Source organism: Xiphias gladius, chromosome 7, assembly GCF_016859285.1.
Source record: "Xiphias gladius isolate SHS-SW01 ecotype Sanya breed wild chromosome 7, ASM1685928v1, whole genome shotgun sequence".
Classification (NCBI taxonomy): Eukaryota; Metazoa; Chordata; class Actinopteri; order Istiophoriformes; family Xiphiidae; genus Xiphias; species Xiphias gladius.
Genome location: NC_053406.1, coordinates 11,634,063 through 11,655,585, shown reverse-complemented (window position 1 = coordinate 11,655,585; position 21,523 = coordinate 11,634,063). Strand labels below are relative to the sequence as shown.

General features: G+C 42.6%; 2 protein-coding genes and 1 long non-coding RNA gene across 5 annotated transcripts in view; 2 read left to right on the top strand and 1 right to left on the bottom strand.

Annotated features, from left to right (window-relative positions):
• hip1 (huntingtin interacting protein 1) overlaps positions 1-16,359 on the bottom strand; it is a 48,813-nt gene extending 32,454 nt beyond the window's left edge. The window contains exons 1-2 of one of the 2 annotated variants that reach the window (XM_040130345.1): positions 16,224-16,359; positions 15,975-16,097 (exon numbers count right to left, since the gene is read on the bottom strand). In XM_040130345.1, coding sequence (XP_039986279.1) covers positions 15,975-16,091 — 117 coding nt within the window. In that variant the 5' untranslated portion in view covers positions 16,092-16,097; positions 16,224-16,359. Of the gene's footprint in view, positions 1-7,376; positions 7,520-15,974; positions 16,098-16,223 lie in introns of those variants that run through there. The other variant, XM_040130346.1, reaches the window with a different exon arrangement.
• LOC120791731 lies at positions 7,660-10,361 on the top strand. Its single transcript, XR_005707727.1, has 3 exons — positions 7,660-7,763; positions 9,451-9,618; positions 9,996-10,361. It is a non-coding gene; the product is annotated as an uncharacterized LOC120791731 (long non-coding RNA).
• A 2,256-nt stretch (positions 16,360-18,615) lies between the features above and the next one.
• On the top strand, positions 18,616-21,047 carry bcl7bb (BAF chromatin remodeling complex subunit BCL7B b). Of its 2 annotated transcripts, none has more exons than XM_040130968.1 (6): positions 18,616-18,778; positions 19,261-19,336; positions 19,468-19,555; positions 19,706-19,864; positions 20,089-20,192; positions 20,377-21,047. In XM_040130968.1, exons 1-6 carry the CDS (start codon positions 18,666-18,668, stop codon positions 20,446-20,448), a joined length of 612 nt encoding a protein of 203 aa, XP_039986902.1. In that variant the 5' UTR covers positions 18,616-18,665; the 3' UTR covers positions 20,449-21,047. The 2 variants fall into 2 exon arrangements, with proteins under 2 accessions (XP_039986902.1, XP_039986903.1); XM_040130969.1 differs by lacking the exon at positions 18,616-18,778 and adding an exon at positions 19,044-19,158.
• The last annotated feature ends 476 nt before the right edge of the window (positions 21,048-21,523 follow it).

The following is a 21,523-nucleotide window of genomic DNA, read 5'->3' as shown; positions in this document are numbered from 1 at the left end:
CAAATGGTGACATTACCTTATGTTGTCATCAGTACAAGGGTCACTGCACACACACACACACTAGGTACACTATGCTATCTGAAAAGTTTTTATTTTTATATCAGCTGATGCTAGACATTAATGTCCCATCTAGATCGCAAGAAGTTCAATTTCATCACTTTGAATTTTTCAGGGTTGTTCAACTCATTTTGCTTCCCCTTTTCTTTCTGTAACTCACACATAAAAATGAAGACATGATTAAGAAACTCCCAGTGCAACTGCTTCCCACATGAGGATGACCCAATTAGCCCACAGTGAGACTTTGTACTTTGTGTTTGGGTTGAATAAGCCTGCCAGCTGCCCAGGACTCCTGGCGTTGGCCGAGGCGGCTTGCTGGCATCAATGGCGTATTACCTCCTCGTGGTGTGTCCATGAACACCAGTTGAAAAAGTGAAACCAGTGAAACGATGAGAAACTAAATCAAAAGGTGAGAAGGGAGCGATTAGAAGAATAAAAGAGCAAAGATGGACCAGAGGGACTCCTCCACAGAGTGCTTAATGTGGACAAAAAACCTACGTCACCGTGTCCACAGGGAGCTAACCTCAACTCCCTTCCTCTGTACTTCCTCCTTCATGCTTTCCTTTCACCCTTCCCTCATTTTAAACACTATACCCAGTGGTCATAATAAGGATTAAATCAATTACTGCCCAGATTAATACAAAACTCCTCTGTGCATCTTGGTATCTACAGAAACATCTTTTTTTCCCCACAGCTTTGCTTTCGAACAAAGTGTTATTGATACAGTGTTGAAAGCATGTTAAGCTAGGCCTGGCAAGCCCCAATTGACCGTTCTGTAGAAAGCTGGGCATTGATATGCTGATCGTAGCCTGGCAGTGTCCACTGAAGGGCCAGTGCAGAGCCCAAAGAGAGAGGAAGCATCTTCTGGCTGCTAAATGAAACAGCCCTCACTCATTGGCTCACTTTGCCATCGTCTACCACGATTTGAGAAAGTCATCGCATCATGGTCACTCCATGCTGGAAGGAGAGAAGAGACAGTGCTCTTGGATATTTTTGTCTCTGCTGTGGCACATTTTATATCAACATTAATGATGAGACAAACCTGCAGCCAGTAGTGTTCAAGCATGAGAAGATGACTGTGGAAAACCTCACCAGAGCCAAATGAAGGGGGGCAGAGTAAATTCGTAAACACTTGTTCTCACTGGATTTAAATTCTCATGGTTGAAGAGGCGGAGGAGGTATCCTTGTCTGACCCTAATGATGAAGTATGGGAGCAGAGTGATCTATCTTAGTTACAGTACTATGATTATCTGACCCCAGTCATTTAGGTCCAGAAGGAGGAAGGGACACGATAGACTGACCAGTCCTTTTTGGTTCATACATTTATCATATCAGCATTTCTGACTGGCTCTTGTCTCAATCTTCTTATAAAAAAAGAAAGACTCTGCACACTTAAGCGAAATGTCAGTATTTAACCAAAAAGTCAAGCCTTTGGTCTCAAGACCTTCATCAGGGTGATGAGTATTATGGGAATATGAGCAGTATGCTACAGATGGAGTTCCGTGATATACCAATTTAATGTACGGGTTGAAGGTTTTTCTCCTTGTTTGTATCTGTGGGGGCTATAGCCAAAACAATTAGTCCATTAATCCATTAATTAGCCAACTGAAAGAAAGTTAAAGAGGAACCATTTTGGTAAGCAATTATTTATTATAGTAATTTTTCAAGCAAAAACATTGTCTGTTCCCAGTTTCTCAATTATGAGGATTTACTGCTTTTCTCAGCTCAGTTTCCCGGGTGTACTTGCAAGAAAAGCACAAGTATGTACAAATATTTTACAAAGTCCAAATTCAAACCAGTAGGATATAAAGAGCCTGGCATGTGTATCCAGTGCTCTATATTATATCATTGTAAGCAAATATTCAATACCTGATGTTTTTGTTCCTCTTGCGACTTAAGATAGTGAAGTGTAATGTTAATTGTACTTCACAGCCATATCTGACACAGCCATATTCCAATTCAAAAACACTTTTCACACTTTGCATTGAGATGTTAGTATAAATTAATGGTGGGTCAGATGCCACATAATGGAGGCAGGTGGCAGGACTGCTGCTGCTGCTGAGACATCAGTGAGTCCAGCCACTATGCTGTACAGAGGGAACAGTAAACAGCAAGAGGATGGAGGGAGGAATGAAAACAGGAAACATGCCTGTAGGGAAATGCAGCAGCACTGTAATGGTGAGGTGCAGTAGTGAAGGCATGGTCATTGTGGCTGACACACAGTGGGTGGAGGTAGTGGTGGTGGTTTTGAAGGGGGGGGGGGCATAAAGCTTCCTGTCTTGGCACACCCTGCACTGGCCATTTCCTGCATGCCTGCTGAAAAATGCCAGCCCCCCTTCAGCTAAAAACCTTGCTCAGTCAACCCAGACAGGCAGCGGCTGAGACAGTCAGTCAAGCCTCCGAACACTTCATTCTTTCTATAGCTCTAACATTTCCTGCCCGATGCCTCCAGGTGTCTTTCAAGGAAAAATACGGTTTGTAACAATTTAGGTCTTATTTTCATAGAAGATACGGAGCAACATAAGAATTTATTTAGAGTTGTGTCTCTGGTCACCTGGTAATTGTAGGTCTAATTTTCACACTTTAATCTCTGTTTTGGTCTCCACCAACTCCTGAGGGCAATATATGGCTCTTTAGCTGTTAAATGCTCCAGTCGGTTTGCCAGGTAGTTGCTAACTTCATCTGTCTGCTGTTTGGTGCTGAGCAGGTAGTGTACAGTGCCACTGTTAGAGCATTTTTACTGAAGACAGCTGTCTACTAGTGCTGAAATCAACGCTGGTGAGAGCGGTGAGAGTGAAGCACAACAGCAAAGTCGCAGAGTGTAAACCAAAACTATGGGCTGGAAGTGACTAAAATGCTCCACAGAGCTGGGGGGAAATGTAGAGTTGGGTGATAAAGTTCTGTGGATTTGCCACTGCTAGCGACCACTTTTACATACACACACAAATTTGGTCCATTTGTTAATATGAAAATCTAGATAATAGTAGCTTCAATATTTTCTGATTCAGTTCAAGGTTTGTTTACACCTGTGAGATAGACAGGCACAAAATACCATCGGCTGAGAAACTTACCAACCAGGGCTTTAATTTCAGTATTTCTTGTATACTTAGATGGTATTACGATAAAGGAATGTTTGACAAACTAAAAATACATTTCCTTGAAAATAATACAACTCCCTTAACGGTTCAATATGCACAACCAAAAATAAACTTTGAAACCGAAAGCTGGACTTACTGCAGTGCATTTCACACAAACACACACCCTCACTCACCCCAGGTTGAAATGCCACTTTTTGCAAATGCTTTCAAAAATCAGATAATAAACGGAAAAGCATTATGGGCCCAAACATTTTTACAAAAGTGACTCCACCCAATTCAAAAGGTCACTGCTCTGAACAAAGCCCTCTGTTTTGCTTGTTTAAGGACCATTTTATGTGTTGCATCTGACATCAACATCCGCTCTCATACAACAGTCACTCCATACCTCCTAAGAAAGAGCCTTGCTGCTACTGAGGAGCGGAAGGTAGTGGAAAAGATGGTCTTTTTTAGAACGGCTATTTTTCCTGTGCACTTCAATGCACACACAGGGAAAGACCCAGCTGCGAGTAGGAAAATTACCAACTCACAGAGGTCACTTAATAGAGGCTTCACTGGAGGGAACGGAGGCAGTCTGCATATTTATCTGCACCATTATCAACACAGTGAACAGAATCTGCATTGCAATTCATGATTCTGCTCATAAGTGATGGTGAAATCGCCCCTCTATGCTGCCTCAACAATTATCAGCCTAATCACGATCAAAAGCATGAAAGATGATGGGCTGAGATGACTTGTCAGTCACGTAAAAGCCTCTCAGACTAACTTGGAGCTGGTTTTCCACAGAATGTACTGAGCATCTTCTATCCCATTAATGACAGGGCCCTTGGTGATGCAGATAAGCCCAGTGGGATGACGCAGTCTCTTAAGAGCCCATTAAAAAGCAAGAAAACATAGAGCTTCAGGATATTTGGAGCGTGTGACCTCAGAGCACCGGGCCTCTGTTCCTGAGGTGGAGGGCAGCAACCGGTTACAGACACACACACACGCACATATATGTTGAAGGCCAGGCTCCAGCATAATTAAACTCTCAGGCCTACACCCCCATGGCAGGTTTATGAGTCTCTCCTAATAAGCTGGCTTTCTGCAGCCTTGTGTGAAGGAGCGTCAGCTCTGAAGCTCAGCTTCCTGCAGGACTGGTGATGTCATTAAGATGCATTATAAAAGAAACATCTGTGCAGCTCCACGAGGCTGTTCAGCCCACTTGCTCATTACTTCCCAACACTGAACATGCGCAAACATCACAGAATGTGTCTGTGTGTGTGGGTGTGTTTACCTGAAGGACGTGATGACGGCTTATGTAGTGATCTGAAACCAATTAATCCATCCCACAGCCGTAAAACTCCAAACAGACTGTTTACTTCTAAGCAACCACAGTCTGACTGGCAACTGCCAGCTCAATTTGTTACATTTGTTCAAGAAATCTTTTGATGTGTTTCCTTGGAGACGTTATTTCTCGAAGTTATTTGGAGGAAAAAACAGGTATGTCATTAAAGGGGGAGACAGTTTGCTCCTCTGTACATACATATGCACGGAAATTTAGGTACAATTTATGGCATCTAAGAAATAACCTCTGTTCTTTAAGAGCCAAATCTAAAAATAAGATTTGGAGTGCTCAATATCAAAATATGATCATTTTTATTTATTTTAGCCATAATAATGCATATTTGTTCAGAGGTGTGACTGATGATCATTTTCAGTATCAAATAATCTGCAGATTCTTTTCTTGATAAGATGATGACTTGTTCTATAAAATTTCAGAAAATTTAATTTATCATCAAATTGTTTGTTTTGTTCAACATATGGTCCAAAACTAAAAAAAGATATTTAATTTACATAGAAAATTAAGACAAGCAGCAAATATTCACATTTAACGAGATGGAAACAGTATCCGGAATTTTTAGTTAAAAAAAATGACAAATTGATTAGTCGGCCCTTAAAACTGTTGCTGATTAATTTTGAATGAGTAGTCATTTAAGCTCCAGTTACAAGCTAGTTTTTAATGAGTTAATATTTGACTATCTGCTCACTTCTGGAAACTTTTCTGTTGACTGAAGGCAGTACAGTATATTTCCAATTTTCTGATATTAACAAAACCTCAAGTTTTCAGTTGAGGCAATAATGTGACAGTGAGAGTAAGCGTTTAAATGCAAGACACCCAGGGACATAGTGGTCGGAGATGCATGACATGTAACTGCAACGTCCCCTTTAGGATTCAGGCTGGGGACCTTTGTTGCATGTTATCGCTATCACTCCTTCTCAAGGGTTTTTGTTGTTTGTCTACACTGCTAACTAGCAAATAAAAGGCAAAATTAACCCCCAAAAAAAGGAAAAAAGGCACAAGGCACAAAAAGGCGCTTTTTTAGAGACCCGCACAAGCTCCCGTAAACTACACTATTCGTAGGCCGCAATAGAGCAGAAGTCCATTGGTGGAGACTAGACACGCGAGGCTACACCAGTAAAATATCAGTATCAGCATCAGTCAAAATGACACTGAAAAGGATTTTTTGATACCGGTTAAAGTTTTAACACCTTCATGCATCTCTCATACAATTTTGTCTCTAAATTTGACACAATCAAGCTCCTCAGTCCTCTTGGATCCATTAAGCTCCACTGTGCATCACCAACTTTTATGCAGTGTGGGAACGTAGGGTCTGCTTGCTGGGAGTCGTGCGTCTATCTGGACTTTGTTTTCATACCAGTGTGTCTCACTACATGCCAAAAAGCCAAAACATAGGGGCAGAAATAAAAAAAGGCAATCACCCATGTAGAGCAGCCTTGAGGAGTTCTGTTCGAGCGACAACACTGAACAGTTTCCCAATAACATCAATAGGTTTGTCTGAAGTCATCTGTAAAGTGCAACTGAATGGAGATCCTCTGGAGAAGAATTTTTCATCACTACGCCTACGCCATGTCTGCGCTTACATGCCCCGGCTGACTTCATGTGGGCAACTGAGATTTATTTCGCAGAGCAGGGAGTGATTTTCCTGTTATTGTATCAAAAGAGACTGTGTGAACCTGGTGCCTCTCTACACCATCTATGTGGGCTATTTCTTTTATTGTTCCTCTATGCATTTCTTCCACAAACTTCTCAGACTATCCCTTTGCTGGGGATCTTTGGAAAAAGGACTCTGGGTGTGCTTTCATGTCACCCACCCTCCCCCACACCTATACAAGGGCTAAAAGTACAGCCATCCATCCATGTTGGCAGTGAAAGGCCGGTCTTGTTGCTTTGGCTTATGTGCACCTGCTCCACTACACTGGACGCTTAGGCTGCCTGTTAGCCTCTAACGCATCGTTTCATCACTCTGAGTCAAAGGAAAATAAAATCACACGGGAGTTTGTTTGTTTAGCCTTCAAACGTGTATTAAGGCCACATTGTTCCACATTTTTTACTGACCTGCTTGTGATTAGGACACTGTACCATCTCACTTGACTTTAATATTCATACCCAGTGTCTCTTTGATATGTGTAATACAGTGATAGTCACACACTGACACGCTGCGTGCGCCTAGGTTTGTCTCCCAAAGACATCAATACAACCTGTAATTGACATTCGTGGCACATTTAAGCTGCTGAAGTTTTGCCACTAACACGCAGCTGGAGACTGAGCCATGAGAAGAACAGAAAGCTGTGGCCAACAGAGGAGCACTTCTCAGACATTTTCATGTCTCGGCACCAAAACAGACCCAATTAAACCTCAAGTGTTAATGCCTTGTCCCCAATAAAGGATGGTCTAGGTTGCAAACCTGTGATCTCAGAGTCTTCGCCTGATTTTTCCCACTAAACTAAAGTGGATTTAAACTGTTTCTTCCATGCAGCTGGGACCCAGCGGACCCCCTTCAAGGACCCCGTGGCCCAGTTTGCAAACCACTGGAATAAACGCTGGAAAGACTGTCTGCTCAGACCTTCATGCCTTCTTCTCCACAACAAAAACCAAACTTCCCACGGCCACATTTAGCTGCAATATCGGCGGACAACAACAAGCCCCTGCTCGCATTGAGCATAACTTGCATGTATTCGCGCAAACAGCCCCGGTGGGTATGTTGTGTGTGCAACAGGACGTCTTGGACACCACCACCCCCCACCTCCAAAAAGAAAAACAACCAAAAAACAACAAAATTAAAAACATGCAGAACCTCGGTGTATCTGTTACTGTCGGTGTTTTCTTTCGTTCCCTCTTCTTCTGAAATAAAGACAACAAATCGGTTGTTCAGCACTTACAATTTTACTGAGATCCATGTTCGTCCAAGCAGAAACGGCGAGCGTGGATCCTCGGAGCCGGAGAGGAGATCCGCTGCCTTTATCCTGACGCGGAGTAATTAGTAACGGGAAAGCGATTGAGGCAACAAATGCATTTGGGAGAAGGGGGAGAAGGAGGGGGGTGGAGGTGGAGGGGGGTGGGGGGTGGAGCGGGCCGTTAGCTCAACATGTGTCCCGATTTGGTATTAAAATGCTCCCCTATCCTTCCTTCCTTCCTTCCTTCCGCGTCCCTTCTCCTCTCTGCGCGAGCCTTACGTGCTCCCTTATCGGCGAGCACTTCCAGCATCCGACCGCCGAGGAGCCGAAGCTGTCTGGGAGGGAAAAACCCGGGAGAGAGGACTACCGCTGGTAACAGCCGCTCATTTCACCGCTGCCTCACACTCAAGAATCCACGCCTGCTTCTGCGTGTATGCATGGGCCCGCGTAGCGGCTACGACCGAGGCAGGAGGCCACCTTTATTTTGCAAATAGCCCGCTCTCTTGGTAGACAATAGTAGCATGGAGCCCGCAGAGTGGGATGGCTCAAACCCGGCGGTTTCCAAGCTGGGGTCCGGGGACCGCCAGGGGTCCTGTAGGAGGGGAGGTGAGGGCGGGTGGGGGAGATCCAGGAAGTACGGAAACAGCTGAATTACCACTGGTCCTCCATTCATTGGGAGTGAGCACAGACGGTGTGTGGTGCTTCAATGAACATTTATTTTCACTGTCGATTAATCTGTCGACTTTTTTATAAGTTTAATTTGTTTAATCGCTTAAAATATCAAAAAAAAAAAAAGAAAGAAAAATGGTGAAAAATGTCCATCACAGTCTCCTAGATTCCAAGGAGATTTTTTTTTTTTATGTCTGTGATGTAAAACAGACAAAAGCAGCTGATCCGTACATCGAAGAAGCTGAAATCAGAGAATATTTGGCAGTTCTTGCTTGAAGAAAGGACAAACAATTCACTTCAATCAAAATAGTTGCCCATTGATTTTTTTTGTCAATCAGCTAATCGATTAATTGACAAATCCTTGAAACAGCGCGATCTCAAATGATTTTAATTGACGAATTAGTCCAGCTGACCTCACTTGCAGCAGAAGACGAAATACTGACTACAGAAATAAAGCCAAAAATCTTCTAAACGGATGTTCCTCAGGGTGCTGATGTCGATGTTGTAACTGATCGACAGGTCATTTCCATGAAAAAGGTATGGGAACCCCTCCACCTCTGACTCTTGCTCAGTGCGCCCCTCCCCAAGTACCACAAACCACACCTACACAAATGTAACCATAACCACAAGTGTCTACAGCAGAAACACAGCTAAAAAAAACATTAAGACATTTTAGAACATGTTAACAATATTTTTGTATGCACTTTGTGGGACGAGGCCTGTTTAAGATGCACATTACATTTAGGCCTTATTTTTGTGTGTGAGCAGTGTTATTGTGATTTTATAAAGCACATGAAGCCTTGAAAAGAGGCTTGAGAACAATTCTAGGTAACTGATGCCCCCATCTGGTCTCTCCGAGACTGTCAACCAAAGTGTTCTGTTTTCAAGGCAATACAGTTGTGAGTGTGTGTGTGTGTGTGTGTGTGTGTGTGTGTGTGTGTGTGTGTGTGTGTGTGTGTGTGTGTGTGTGTGTGTGTGAGTGAGTGAGTGAGTGAGTGAGTGAGTGGTGAGTGAGTGAGAGAGAGAGAGAGAGAGAGAGCCGGGTGTCTAAATTAAGCACGTTATGACAGTAAGATATTCCGACATGCCGCATTAGAAAAGCACTGGTGTAAATGGATTTTTAATTTTTAATTTATTTTTCAATACATATTTGGGTGATTAAATAAATAAATACACCAACCACAGTTGTTTACCATTATAGCTGGAGTCCTATCCTGGCATTTTTGTTTTCCTATTTCATTACAATCTACACAAAAGAAGACACTTACTTCTTCACTTGGTAACACTTCAGGTTTGTCTCCCACAGAGATATACCAAAGGTTTGGAGATTTAAAGTAAGGGTTGCCATTCACTGATTTGGTGAGTTATAAATATCGTTTTCCCCCTGGAGGTGGACAGTTTAAAACCATCACCCACAACAAACGCTGGATGCCTTCACCTACAGTGTATACTGAGGACTGTCAGCCACATGTCGCTGGTTTACTGCAAGAACGGACGCTGTATGAGGTGTGATGTGGATGGGAACTTGTGGACAGATGCAGAGCTCAGGGCTGACCAGGTTAGCTGTAACATATTATGTCCAGTGTATCTGTGTTGATTAAATGTCGTTCCAAGCTGCATGTTTGTAAAGAGAACTGTGTGTTTTGTCAAAGTGAACTCGGTATTGATAAATATAAATGTGTGTTGTCAATTGTAATAAGCTATAAATATGCACTCTGTGGCCTCTTTATTAGGTACATCTTTAAGATTGTAGGATGTGTAATATACTGTATTTGTTACAGATGAAATTTGGTATATTATGTGTTGTAAGTATTAATATCAGTTATCCATACAGATTATTAAATAAAGGATTATATGGCTTGAAAAAACATTTTCATAATTTTTCTGATGTAAATTGGTTTGTTAACGCATCACAATGCTACTTTTGTTTTCTAGATCCATCAAGAAACAATAAGCCCAAAGCATCGGCTTTTCTATACAATCACAGGACATCAGCTGACCACCCAACCAAGGCCAGGCCAGCCACAATAATCGATATGCTACTCATTAAGCCATCGGGGCTGCACGTTATACCTCCAGGCTGCTCAACATAAACTGTCTGTCTCCAGACAATGCCGTCTCTTTTCCAACAAGTCTCTTCACTTCCTGGTACGGCGTGGGCCCTTCGCCGAGGGCAGCCTCACAGAGCATTTCTCACATACAAAAGTCCCACTCTGTTCACTGCCTGGGTTTTCACTCAGCCACTCGAAACACTCATCCCCTTTTCATAAAGTCTGCCCACCTGAAATAAAGGACATTTCTGAGTTGCACTTCTTGTCTTAACCCAGATGTATAAAACAACTGTTGCTCTGTCAGAATAGACAAACAGGTGAAAACAAATGCTGATGAGTGATTATTCTAATCATGTACATAGTGCAAAGTGCAATTTAATACGAGCAGGTTGTTTGATTTGTGATCTCATTGTCTATCAGTGTCATCTTCTCTGCTCCATGTTTTCATTCCAGTCAATTCCTCTAAATCCAGTTAATAATTAATGACACTGAGTATCTTCCTTCCTCTGCTATTGCAGATTTAGAGGTTGAAGGATAAGGAGTGAAAATTGTGCAACAGGTTAGTGTGACTCTTGTAGATGAGATTCCAACTAACTTGCACATACAGTGCCCGAGACAAACGTTAACTTATTAGTCAGACATCAAAAACTTAACATGATGGTGACGTCACAGCCTTTGTGTGCTTACACGTTTTATGATTTATTTAAAAGCAACAGAGAAATTTAAGCCTTTAAGTCCCCCTAAAAATTTAAGCCCATCAATACCAAACAATATCTGTTATAAAACGAAAAGAAGACTCTGAAACATATGCACATTCCTAACTGTAGAACGACCGATTTAGCACAGTTATACTTTTTCCATTGGGTATTACTTCAAAAAGGTAGTTGTTGTAATAATAGAGATTAACATTAATGTCCTTTGAGTCATTTCAATTAAGTTGTGCAGCCAAAACATGGTCTGTGTTGAGCAAACAGGCTAAATCCTAAGCACAGGGGTTAAAGTCCTCAAACGTATACGTCTCTTCCCCCGACTCTGACTGACTCTGAGGTTACGACATGCGCATAAGGTCATTTTCTAGAATGACTTTATGTTGCCCAGTGGAACATCCGCGCACAGAGCTGATCAAACATGCTGTTCAAAGCTAGGAGTTTCTAGCGTCTACATATTTTGGCGAGTGGTGACAGTGGGTGTTTACAACAGGCCCTTCATCAACAGGGCTGAAAAAGTCGAATAATGATTGGCTGCGGATGCATTACTCAAAAAGAAACTTCCCCAGAAAGACTGAAACCCACGTCTTCATAATCTGTATATGCTGTAGCAGCCCCTAATAAATTAACTTATGATGATTTGGGGCAGAATTTAAGACTCAGACATGTATCTGACTACAAGATTCCAGAGGGTGAATTTTTACTTTTTTTGTGATTATTTTAGCCGCAAATAAGCTTTCGCTTTCCCTCCTGACTCTTCGTATAAATTGTCAACAATCTATGTGTGAAGGCATGGTCAGCACTGGGGCTGGGCAATAGTTCAATATTGTTGTTTATCACCTTTTGGCAGAATGATAACCAGGGCTCAGTCAGTGCAGAATGTATTTTGTCACATAGCTGAGGACTGTATTGTATTTGGATGATTATCTAAAATGAGGCCACTCACATTGAAGCAGGCTAATTTGCATACCACACGCTTACACCGATGATGTAGGTTTCAGACTGACTTTTGACCTCTGCTGCTGAGAAACAAAATAACAACACTCCATCTCTGTCTCTCTCTTTCCGCTTTACTGTGCTATAAAACATGGAAGAAAACTCCAAAACAATCTGTAAATCAAAGCCATTGTTAATGCCGCCAGGAACTCATCGGTGCACTTTGTTCCACTTACTGACCTGTCACTCATGTCCAGCTCTATTATTGTACAGCCAGTCAGTGCAATGAGGCCACAAACCACCGCCTGCTGTTTCTGCTGCCTCAGTGCTTTTAATGGTCTCGCTTTCATGCCTGCATGCCTGCTTGCTTGCCTGTGTGTGTGTGTGTGTGTGTGTGTGTGTGTGTGTGTGTGTTGCATGTATGCGGATATCCCTCCATAACTTCCCCGCATTTTAAATTGCAGGATGTAAAAGAATGCAAGGAGGACTCAAGACAATAAGCACTGGAGGGGAGAACAACAAGGCAAAGACAAAAGACAGAGGAGAAAGAGAGGCAGGGAGACAGGGTGATTAAAAATAATGCTTGTCTACGTCTGCACTGCTGATTGTGTCCGAGGGCCACGGGCCCGCTCCTCCCCCGAATTCCACATTTGCCAGGGCACCAAACAGCATTAAAACAGGGTGCAGGGGGACGAGGGGTGTCCATTAGAGCAGGTCCACACATAAAGTACACCAGTGACCTGGGGGGGGGGGGGGCAGCTTGATAAACAGAAATTAATATTCGATTTTAAAAATAAATGAGAGTGTGTATATACTTGTGAGCTGAAAGAGAGGTGAGTTTAATCAGATAAATGTGAAATCGATAGCTAAAGGTAATGGATAAATGGTTGAGATGTCCAGCTTCTGTTACTCCAAGTGGTACGGCAGTATGAACGCAAACCTGACCGAACCCACGTGACTAGTGATGTCAATGGAGGGCTACTTCAGTTCATCCGAAAGGGGGTTGGGGGGGTATTTTACAAAAGGTTGGGAAACACTGCTGTACACAGCAACGCCAACAGCCAAACACACTTGCACTCAAATACAGATACAAGAATGAGTGACCTCCATGTAGACAGGCAAAGATGAATAGCGGAGGAGGAGGAGTCTGGCAGGCAGTCTAATTTTAAGGCTTTAATTATGTAACATACAGTTTGGTGTCACTCGGTCGCTCACGCTCCATGTCCCAGCTGAAGAACCGGTGCCCCTGAAGTTTTCTATAAGCACTAATTATGGTTCCTATTGGTCCAGAGATTACTACCTACACCAGCTTTCAAATGAAAAACCTCTTCTGGCCCCGGACAGCTCGGACAATGCTCTGCGCTCTAGGAGAGAGATTTGGCATTTTGGAGCTTTAAGATAAAGATTATGATTCATACAGTGTTCAGTACTAACTTGTTATGTACTTGTTGTTTTTCCTGCTGCTATCGAGAAGACGATAGGACACCAAAACATGCAGTGATGCTCGGGACAGACACACCAAACACTAAATCCCGCCTAAACTCTAAATTAAAGAGTCAGCTGCTATTATGGGGCTAAACGTGTCATTAAAAGCAAGCTCTGTGTGCTATGTGGCTGCCCTGGTTCATTCTTTTTATAACCCAGTGTGGAAACGATGTCAGAGAGGGTTCTGAACACACCCTGGTTGTTTACCCAAATCAACAGAGAGATGGGCGAGCGCTTCTCAGAGTTTCACACAACGATGCCTTTTGAGCCAAAGTAGGCGACCCTGCTGTCTGCAGTGCACACTGCTCAAGTTCATATGAATGAAATTTTAGACTACTGAATTGAGGTTTCAGGTTGAATATATGAAGCATGACATAAACTGCATAATCTACAGTGTATGTCGTATTTCAACATTCACACTGCAGACAGTTGTCACGCTTGACAATCTTCTCTAAATCCAGTGCAAACGATTATAAAATACTTCTAGAGCCGAAACAATTAATCGTTTACTTTCGAAAATTTATCGGAAAATAAATCTAATAATCGACTAACTGTTGAAGTCGTTTTCAGCAAAAATGTCAAAAATTCACTGGTTGCAGCGTCTAAACAGGTGTTCTTAGATTTATATGATGGTAAAATCAATATATTTTGGTCGTGGAGTGTTGGCTGAACTAAAAAAAGACATTTCAATATGTCAGCTTGGACTCTGGGAAATTGTAATATGCATATTTCACTAGTTTCTGACATTTTTTTAGATTTATCAGGAAGACTAATCAGTAATTAAAGTAATCCTTAGTTGCAGTTCTGACTCCATTAACCCATCATTTAACAAGGGCTTATCAACATAAACATCAAAGGTTTTACCAAGTGTACTTTAAGCTGAAAAGGCTGGAGATGACGGGAAATTTAAGAGAGACAGATGGGTGGACAGACAGATATGCCGACAGACAGCTGGTTGTCTATAGAGGAGGTGAAAGCCAGCCACCCAGAAGCTTTAGGGAGCTTTGGAGCACAACAGATCAGATGGGATTATCTTTCACTGATCCCCTGTAAAGTAGACAGCAGATTCATTGACTCCTGCACCGCCTGCCACAGCTCTGGATCCCCAGTCAAAAATCGACCGCAAGAAAAAAGAAAACACGCGCGGCATGTCTACGGGGGTAACACATCCTAATCAGTGATTTGAAAACTGTGACAGCCCAGGAGGAAACCTACTATTGAAGCTTTACAGAAGAGAAACTGGCATCACTGCTGTCACGAACAAAAAAGATGAATGTGTGATGCTGTGGTATAGTCATGTTGGAACATGGATATCTAATACCAAATCCAACTTGGGCTTGTTTTATCTTGCATGAATATTTTCACCCTCCCTACCAGCAGCGGCGAGCTGATCGAGTACAAAGCTGTTTGCTTTGTTTAAATGATCTCGGACAACTGAGGGCTTTAATGAGACGGATGCATAAAAATGTCAGAGCAGGGCCAAATTCCTACTCTTTTTACTTCAATTGCCACAACACATGGTATCAGAACTGCGTGCAAAGACAAGGCATTGGAAGAAACTTTGCTCATGTATTATGTTTTGGTGCTGGAGACCATTTTGCCTCGACACACTTCCAGAGGGGGAGATACCAGGAGCCTGACAGTGACCTAGTGACCAGGCTTGGCTCGGGACACATAAAGCCACGCATGCGTCTCCGCCCGCCTCTAATCCATGCTGCTAGTGTCCCGAATGGGACAGGCGTGGGGGTGAACATCGAGATGCAGAATTGCCAAATACCTGCTGTGCACATTTAGGCAGCGTTGACTGTTATGTCCGACTTAGCAGCCGCTTTAATGGGGAGAAGCATGTTGCAGCACTACCATAGCAGTTTGACTGCCTTGATTCATCTGACCTACTTTCTCCCCCCCTTCCCTCCTCTGTGCATGGTCTGGGGAGAGGGGTGGGGGGGCGGACCACCGGGCAGGAAGCAGCAGGCTCCACCGCCTAACAGCAGCCTACATACATATGTTCACGGGGAGAGCACTTCATGCAAAGTCAGATGAAGCTCTTGAAGCTACACAGCATCCATTATTCATCGGCAGCCATCAGATCATAACTAAACATAACAAGCACAAGAAAACATTCTGTCCTTATCTCCTCTGCCCTAAAATAATGCAGGACTCACTCCCCAGATCTCATTGAACCATCAATCATCATCATCATCATCATCATCATCGTCACGGATCCTGCTGAGACTACAGGCCCACAGAGGACACTGACAGCTTGTCATACAGAGTTTCAGCTTGCCTCCCTCTTGTCTGGGTTTATCCTTCAGATGGGCTAACAACACAGTTATCGGAATTCAAAAGGCCACTGACCTACATTTCAACAGCTCTTTTGTTGTGCAGTGGACTCATTGGTATCTGCTGATCACAGAAAGACATCTGGGAAAGCAACACCACAATAACCCATAGTCTGGATCCAGTACAGGCACAGCGTAACTGAAGTATCAAAACTTGAGGAACTGCTAAAACATGTCAAAAAATAAAAAAACAAAAAACAAAAATGAAGTGACTGTGTGTCATTTTTGATGGATCCTGGATCCTAACCTGACTCCAGGCAAAATCTCACAACGCATAGTTTAGTTCAGGAGCTGGCCGCAAACAGCCTGAAAAAACTATCATCCAGGACCCTCACCCCTCGCTTTCACGAAAAGTAACGTTATTACATTAATTTGACGCCCTCTGCTCCATACCTGCCCTCTCTCAAAGTTCTCCTTCTCCAAATCCAGGCTGTTTGCCCCTCCAGTCCGTCGGATCACTTTGGGGATAGCGTTGGGTACTTGCTGCATGGAGTTTTTCACTCGATCCATTGTCGTCTGTGAAAGAAAAACACACAGCAGCGAAAGGAAAAAAAAAACAAAAAAAAAAACTTTCAGCCGATAAACAGCCTAGACTGTTATAAGAAAAAAATAAATAAAAAGAAGAATAAAAGCTGCACTAACTATGGCGGGCAGCAGTCCATGCTGTGCTGGACTCGTCGCGCCGTTCACTGGATCATTTGGCCTCTCTGTCCAACACCCCTGTCCATGACAGGAGCAGTCTGAACGGCACCAGTGTCAAGTCAGCCACGGTTAGAGGAAGAGCAGACGTCCGCCTTCAAAATAAAGGCTCTATGGGTTTAGGCGCGGCGCTCGTGCGTACGTGTAGATTGAAAGCAGTGACTGCAAACAGAGCTGTTTGTTACATATATTTAGCTTCCTGCGCTTTGATGACTTGGGAGCAACTTCTTTTCAACAGTGCTTACATAACCTATATAACAATAGCCAGTGTTAGTTCTGCGGCCATGATCAGGCCCACTTGTTACTAATTAACTCCCATCCCCCGAGTTGCAGGGGAGATGTGATATTTCCCATTTTTTCTTGGCACTGCTGCGTCTTACGTAAAATATTACAGGAAATGTGGTTTAAAAACACGTTTTCTTTGTGAGAACAGGTGGACGTCGGGGACCCTCAGAGGTGATGTGTGCACATAACTGCGGGGAGTTTACAGAACTCACAATGTTTCTCTCTGAACTCAGACCCGCAGCGACGCATTGCTGCAGTGAGAAAACACAGGGCCGCTGCGAAAAGCCTTTACGCGCAACGCCCTCAGAGGAACAGCTGGGCTGCTGCTGCTGCTGCTGTTGCTGCTGCTGCTGGTTTGACTCGAGCACACCGTTCAGCTGCATGCTGAAAAGCGTCGCTGTGATTTGGGTATTTCCTCTGGCAACTGACGCTGGCTCCTCCCAGTGCTGTCAGCCACTGGCCGGAGTTTCAGCAGGGCCCGCCCGCACCGTCAGTGAAGTGTTTTGATTTTCCAGCCTTGTCCCAAAACTACACCAGAAGCCTTATCATGCCCAATTAAACACATTTACATATACATGCATATACACGTGTAAGTCCTCGCGAGAATATGAATCCCTGGGCTGGGTGGTTCAGACACGATAACATTCAGTCTCAAACATTCGCAGCTGCAATCCGAGACACACACACACAGTGTACAGTTTGTCATAACGTTTTGACCGTTAAGTGGGAGAAATTATCATGCTACTTCCCTTTATAATAATATCTTTACAAAGGCTTTTGCCGGGGGTGTCACCATTTCCAAACACACTGTTTGCTTGGATCTTTTTTGGTTAAAGAGGGCTGACACTGCTCTCCTACTCCCTGGAGGATATCAGCAAGCAAAGGATCATTTCCTGCCAGAGATCGTTCGTATCCCCTTATGAAATCAGAATAGCAGCAGACTGCGACCCCTTGCTCTCAGCCACTGAGTCTGCATGCCTCCACGCCACCCTCTGCTGTTCAAACATGGGAACCAGAAATCATAACTAGTCTGCGTTTAAATAAACTTCTGTCTATATAACATGCAGTGATACAGACAACGAAAAAGATAGGTTCAAGTTGGAGGTTGGAGGTTTCCATTCTGGTACACTTAAAATAAAATAGCCGATTAATCACAGTCAGCCAAATGAATAAAAAGTGCTTAAACAAATACTCACATCTTTTACTTCAGTAAAAGCATCAATGCCACAGTGTAAAAATACTCCATTAAACGTAAAACTCTTGCATTTAAAATCCCACTTAAGTAAAACTAGTGAAGTATTGTTAGCTAAATGTACTTAAAATATCAAAAGTAAAAGTACTCATTCTTGAAAATTGACTCTTGTGATTGGTACATTATCATAATTCACATTACTAGATTTTTAATACTAATGTAACAATGCATAAGAAACATTTTAGTGTTAGACGATTAATGGGCGTAGGAAAGAGGAAAAGACAACGTTCTGCAACTCAAATCTGTATTAATTTCTTTGGAATATTCTTCCATCTTTGCTATCTTGTGAGATATTGAAGAGTGATAATTTTTTAGGCCTTGAACAGTTATTTTATGGAAATCATCTGAGATTTTTAGAGGGGAAATCTTTATTTGGTGGAACTGCAAACAAATCATAGACATCTGAAATATGACAAGGGTCCCCAACCAGATACTGCTTTTTTTTTCATATGGGGCCACAAGCCAAAAAGGTTGGAAACCGCTGGTTTCATTTTCAGCAATGCACTATGGAAAGTAACTAGAAACTACTTTCGTCACATAAATATAGTTGAGTAAAAAGTACAATATTGCTGAACTGTAGTGTAGCATAGAGTAGGCCTGGTGCTTAATAAACAGTAGAGTAAATACTTTCTACTAATGTGAATAAAAACCTCAAATTAATGTCAACTTAGATAACTAAATATGTTCTCTCAAAATAAATAAATGACACCAAATGTGTACTGTACATACAGTACGAAAATACTGAGGACGAAAAAAAACAAAAAAAACAGTGATTAGGAAATCTCGCGAGATTATCACTGTAACGGTGGACTGGGGCTCGGTCTTGAAGTTTTCAGATGCATCTGTAGATGAATCATAACAGCACGAAGATGTCGGGACGATCAGGCCGCGCTGAGACCCGAAGTCGGGCTAAAGATGACATTAAAAAGGTCCTGGCGGCCATCGAGAAAGTACGCAAATGGTATGTAGGCTGTCTGGGGCACAATATGGAGGGAAATGTGTTTGTATACCGTGGGCTGATATCTGCTGCGTCGCTCAACAAACTTCAGTCGGAAAAGTTAGATGATTGACGGGGCTGCTGACCAATCGGTGCCCGCGGTTGACAGGAGAGGCGGGGCTAGCCGAGTTTTTCCGCCGAGAGCTGTCAATATGGCTACGGCCCCACATGCTGCGCGCTGTGATATAGGCTGTGGAGTCACTTCTTAACGGAAAGAACAAACACCCCACGACCTTCTCTGGTGATTTTAACGTGCTCGTGTCATGTAAACGAGAGCTATAAGGGGCACGACAGGATATGTGATTAGCTGTCCTGTCTGCTGTGGGCAGAGAGGACATGAGCCTGTATGTGGTGTTACAGATTAATGCTATTAAAGGAGCTAATGTGGTGTTGGAGCTAAACTGAGCCCCTTCTCTTAACAATAGTAAAACCGATTTTATCTCCAGGGAGAAGAAATGGGTGACAGTGGGAGACACATCCTTGCGCATATTCAAGTGGGTGCCAGTAACAGAAACAAAGCAGGTGGGGGCCCACTCTGTCATGTAAAAAACAAAAATGTAATTCACTGCTGCTGTTTATAAATCCAGACTTCTATGAATGTCCCTGGCTCATAGATAAGTAGTCTCATTTGAGTATTAACTCTCTGTTGTCAGATATATCGCACTAAATCCACAGGTGGAGATGTTAGAGGATTGAAAGATGTGGTCCTGGAAAACACAAACTCTTTACTGGATTTCACTGGTGAGTTTGGCTGCTGTTTTTCATAAAATGCCAGAGTCATTGCACGGATAATGATCTGTACAGGTCAAAAAAAGCCAAAATAACTCACCAAACTCAAATAAATAAATGAATAAATCAAGCATGTTACAACTCGTGTGCTCCTCCCTTCAGACGAAAACAGCAACCAGAGCTTTCTGTCGGATGTTTACCAGCCTAAAATGGATAACAGCAGCAGCACCTCCAGCTCGCAGCAGGTCAGCCCTCCACATACCTCCAGCCTCCGAACAGAAGACTCCCAGCCACCAATGCTGGGCCAGGAGAGTGTGGATGGTATGTGGATGGCTCTTTCGGGCATCTTTTCTTACACGTGGCTGTTTGTGTGTACCCCCAATTTTTTTTATATTTCCTTAGTGGGAACAGTAATTAACAATGGCAACAAACAACTTACACATCTCCTTGAAATCATTTAATCGTGTGCTGTACGTTCCCTGTTCTCGCTCACTTTCAAAGCTGCATTAATGAGGATATAATTCCACCATTCCTTGTGAATGCAGAGCCGGTTCATTCAGGACAGGAGGGGGCTGATGAGCCTCCTACTCTCATCAAGGAGGACCTTCTTTCATCAGGAACTGTCAGACGGAGCACCTCAGACACACAGGTTCACTTTCTGAAAACGGGTTCAGGGCAGACATAAACTTTTTTTCCTTTATTAAATAGGAATTTGATTGATATGTATGTGGTCTGTTGTGTGATGTAAAATAGACATTCATTTCGACTAGAATTGTTTTTAACCATGTGAGTATTTAAGTAGCCTATTTCATATGTTCCTTTTTATTCAACAGGAAGAACTGGACGAATCAGGAGCACCTCCTTTAAAGAAGATTTGCACAGGAGAAAATGCCGTTCTGAGATAGTTTATTTATAATCACTCTGTCAAAATGCACACGATACCTGTCTTCAGTTGTTGTCAGATTAGCTAAACTTTCGAAATGATTCTAATGTTCTCTTGACATACTGTATTTACGCAAAAATTTCTCATTACATTTCAGCAAATGACAAAAAAAATATTTACTGTAGAGTTTTTGTTCACTTCTAAAGGTCTTTAAAGTCTTGCTGCTTTAAGCGATTTCTGAAAGGAATGGAGATGATTTTCCAAACTTCGTGTGGCAAGTCACTGCTGCAGCAGGCAGTATTTATTTCCAGTCGCGTGCTATAAATGTCTAGTTTTCTGGCAACTAACTGTTTATTATTTACTTTTTAGGCAGTTGAACTCTATCTTTGCATGTTTCCATATCCTATTGCTTTATTTTTGAGATTTGCAGACCATTTTGAAAAGATGTTAAATGTGCAGCTTTATGCAAATTGATGTTTAGATATTCAGATCTAAACAGATCTTGGCTTATCACATGCAAGAATAAATTCTTTTTTAAAGTATTTATAATATAATTTGCCCATGTTTATAACTGAAGGCATTTTGTAAACCATAATAAAAGCTACATTCCATGTATATTCATTGATGCTGCAATGTTGGAATTTATTCACCATAATATCTTGGGGAAATCACTCTACATATATAATGAAGGCAGGGCCATGGGGTAACCTATCTCTTAATGAGACCTGTTCAAAATGGAGCCCAGACTGGTTTTGGAAATTAATTTGATGATTCAAAGAAGAATGAATGCCACGTCGGCTCTCAACAAATACATTATCAAAACATTTAAATGTGTTTTAGTATTAATTAATTAAAATGATTGTATAGTCTTTGGTCAAGACTGAGGAGATGGCCCAACGAAGCAAAGCTGGAACTACAGGCCTGCTTTGACTACACTGTTTGGAGCGTTTTTGATGCTGCAGCTACAGACCTGGATGAACGCAATACATCAGATTTTGTGAGGACGTGTGTTCCCGTTAAGACATTCTCACTTTCAGCAACAACAAGCCCTGGTTTACAGCTAAACTCAGGCAGCTGCATCAGGCCAAGGAGGAGGC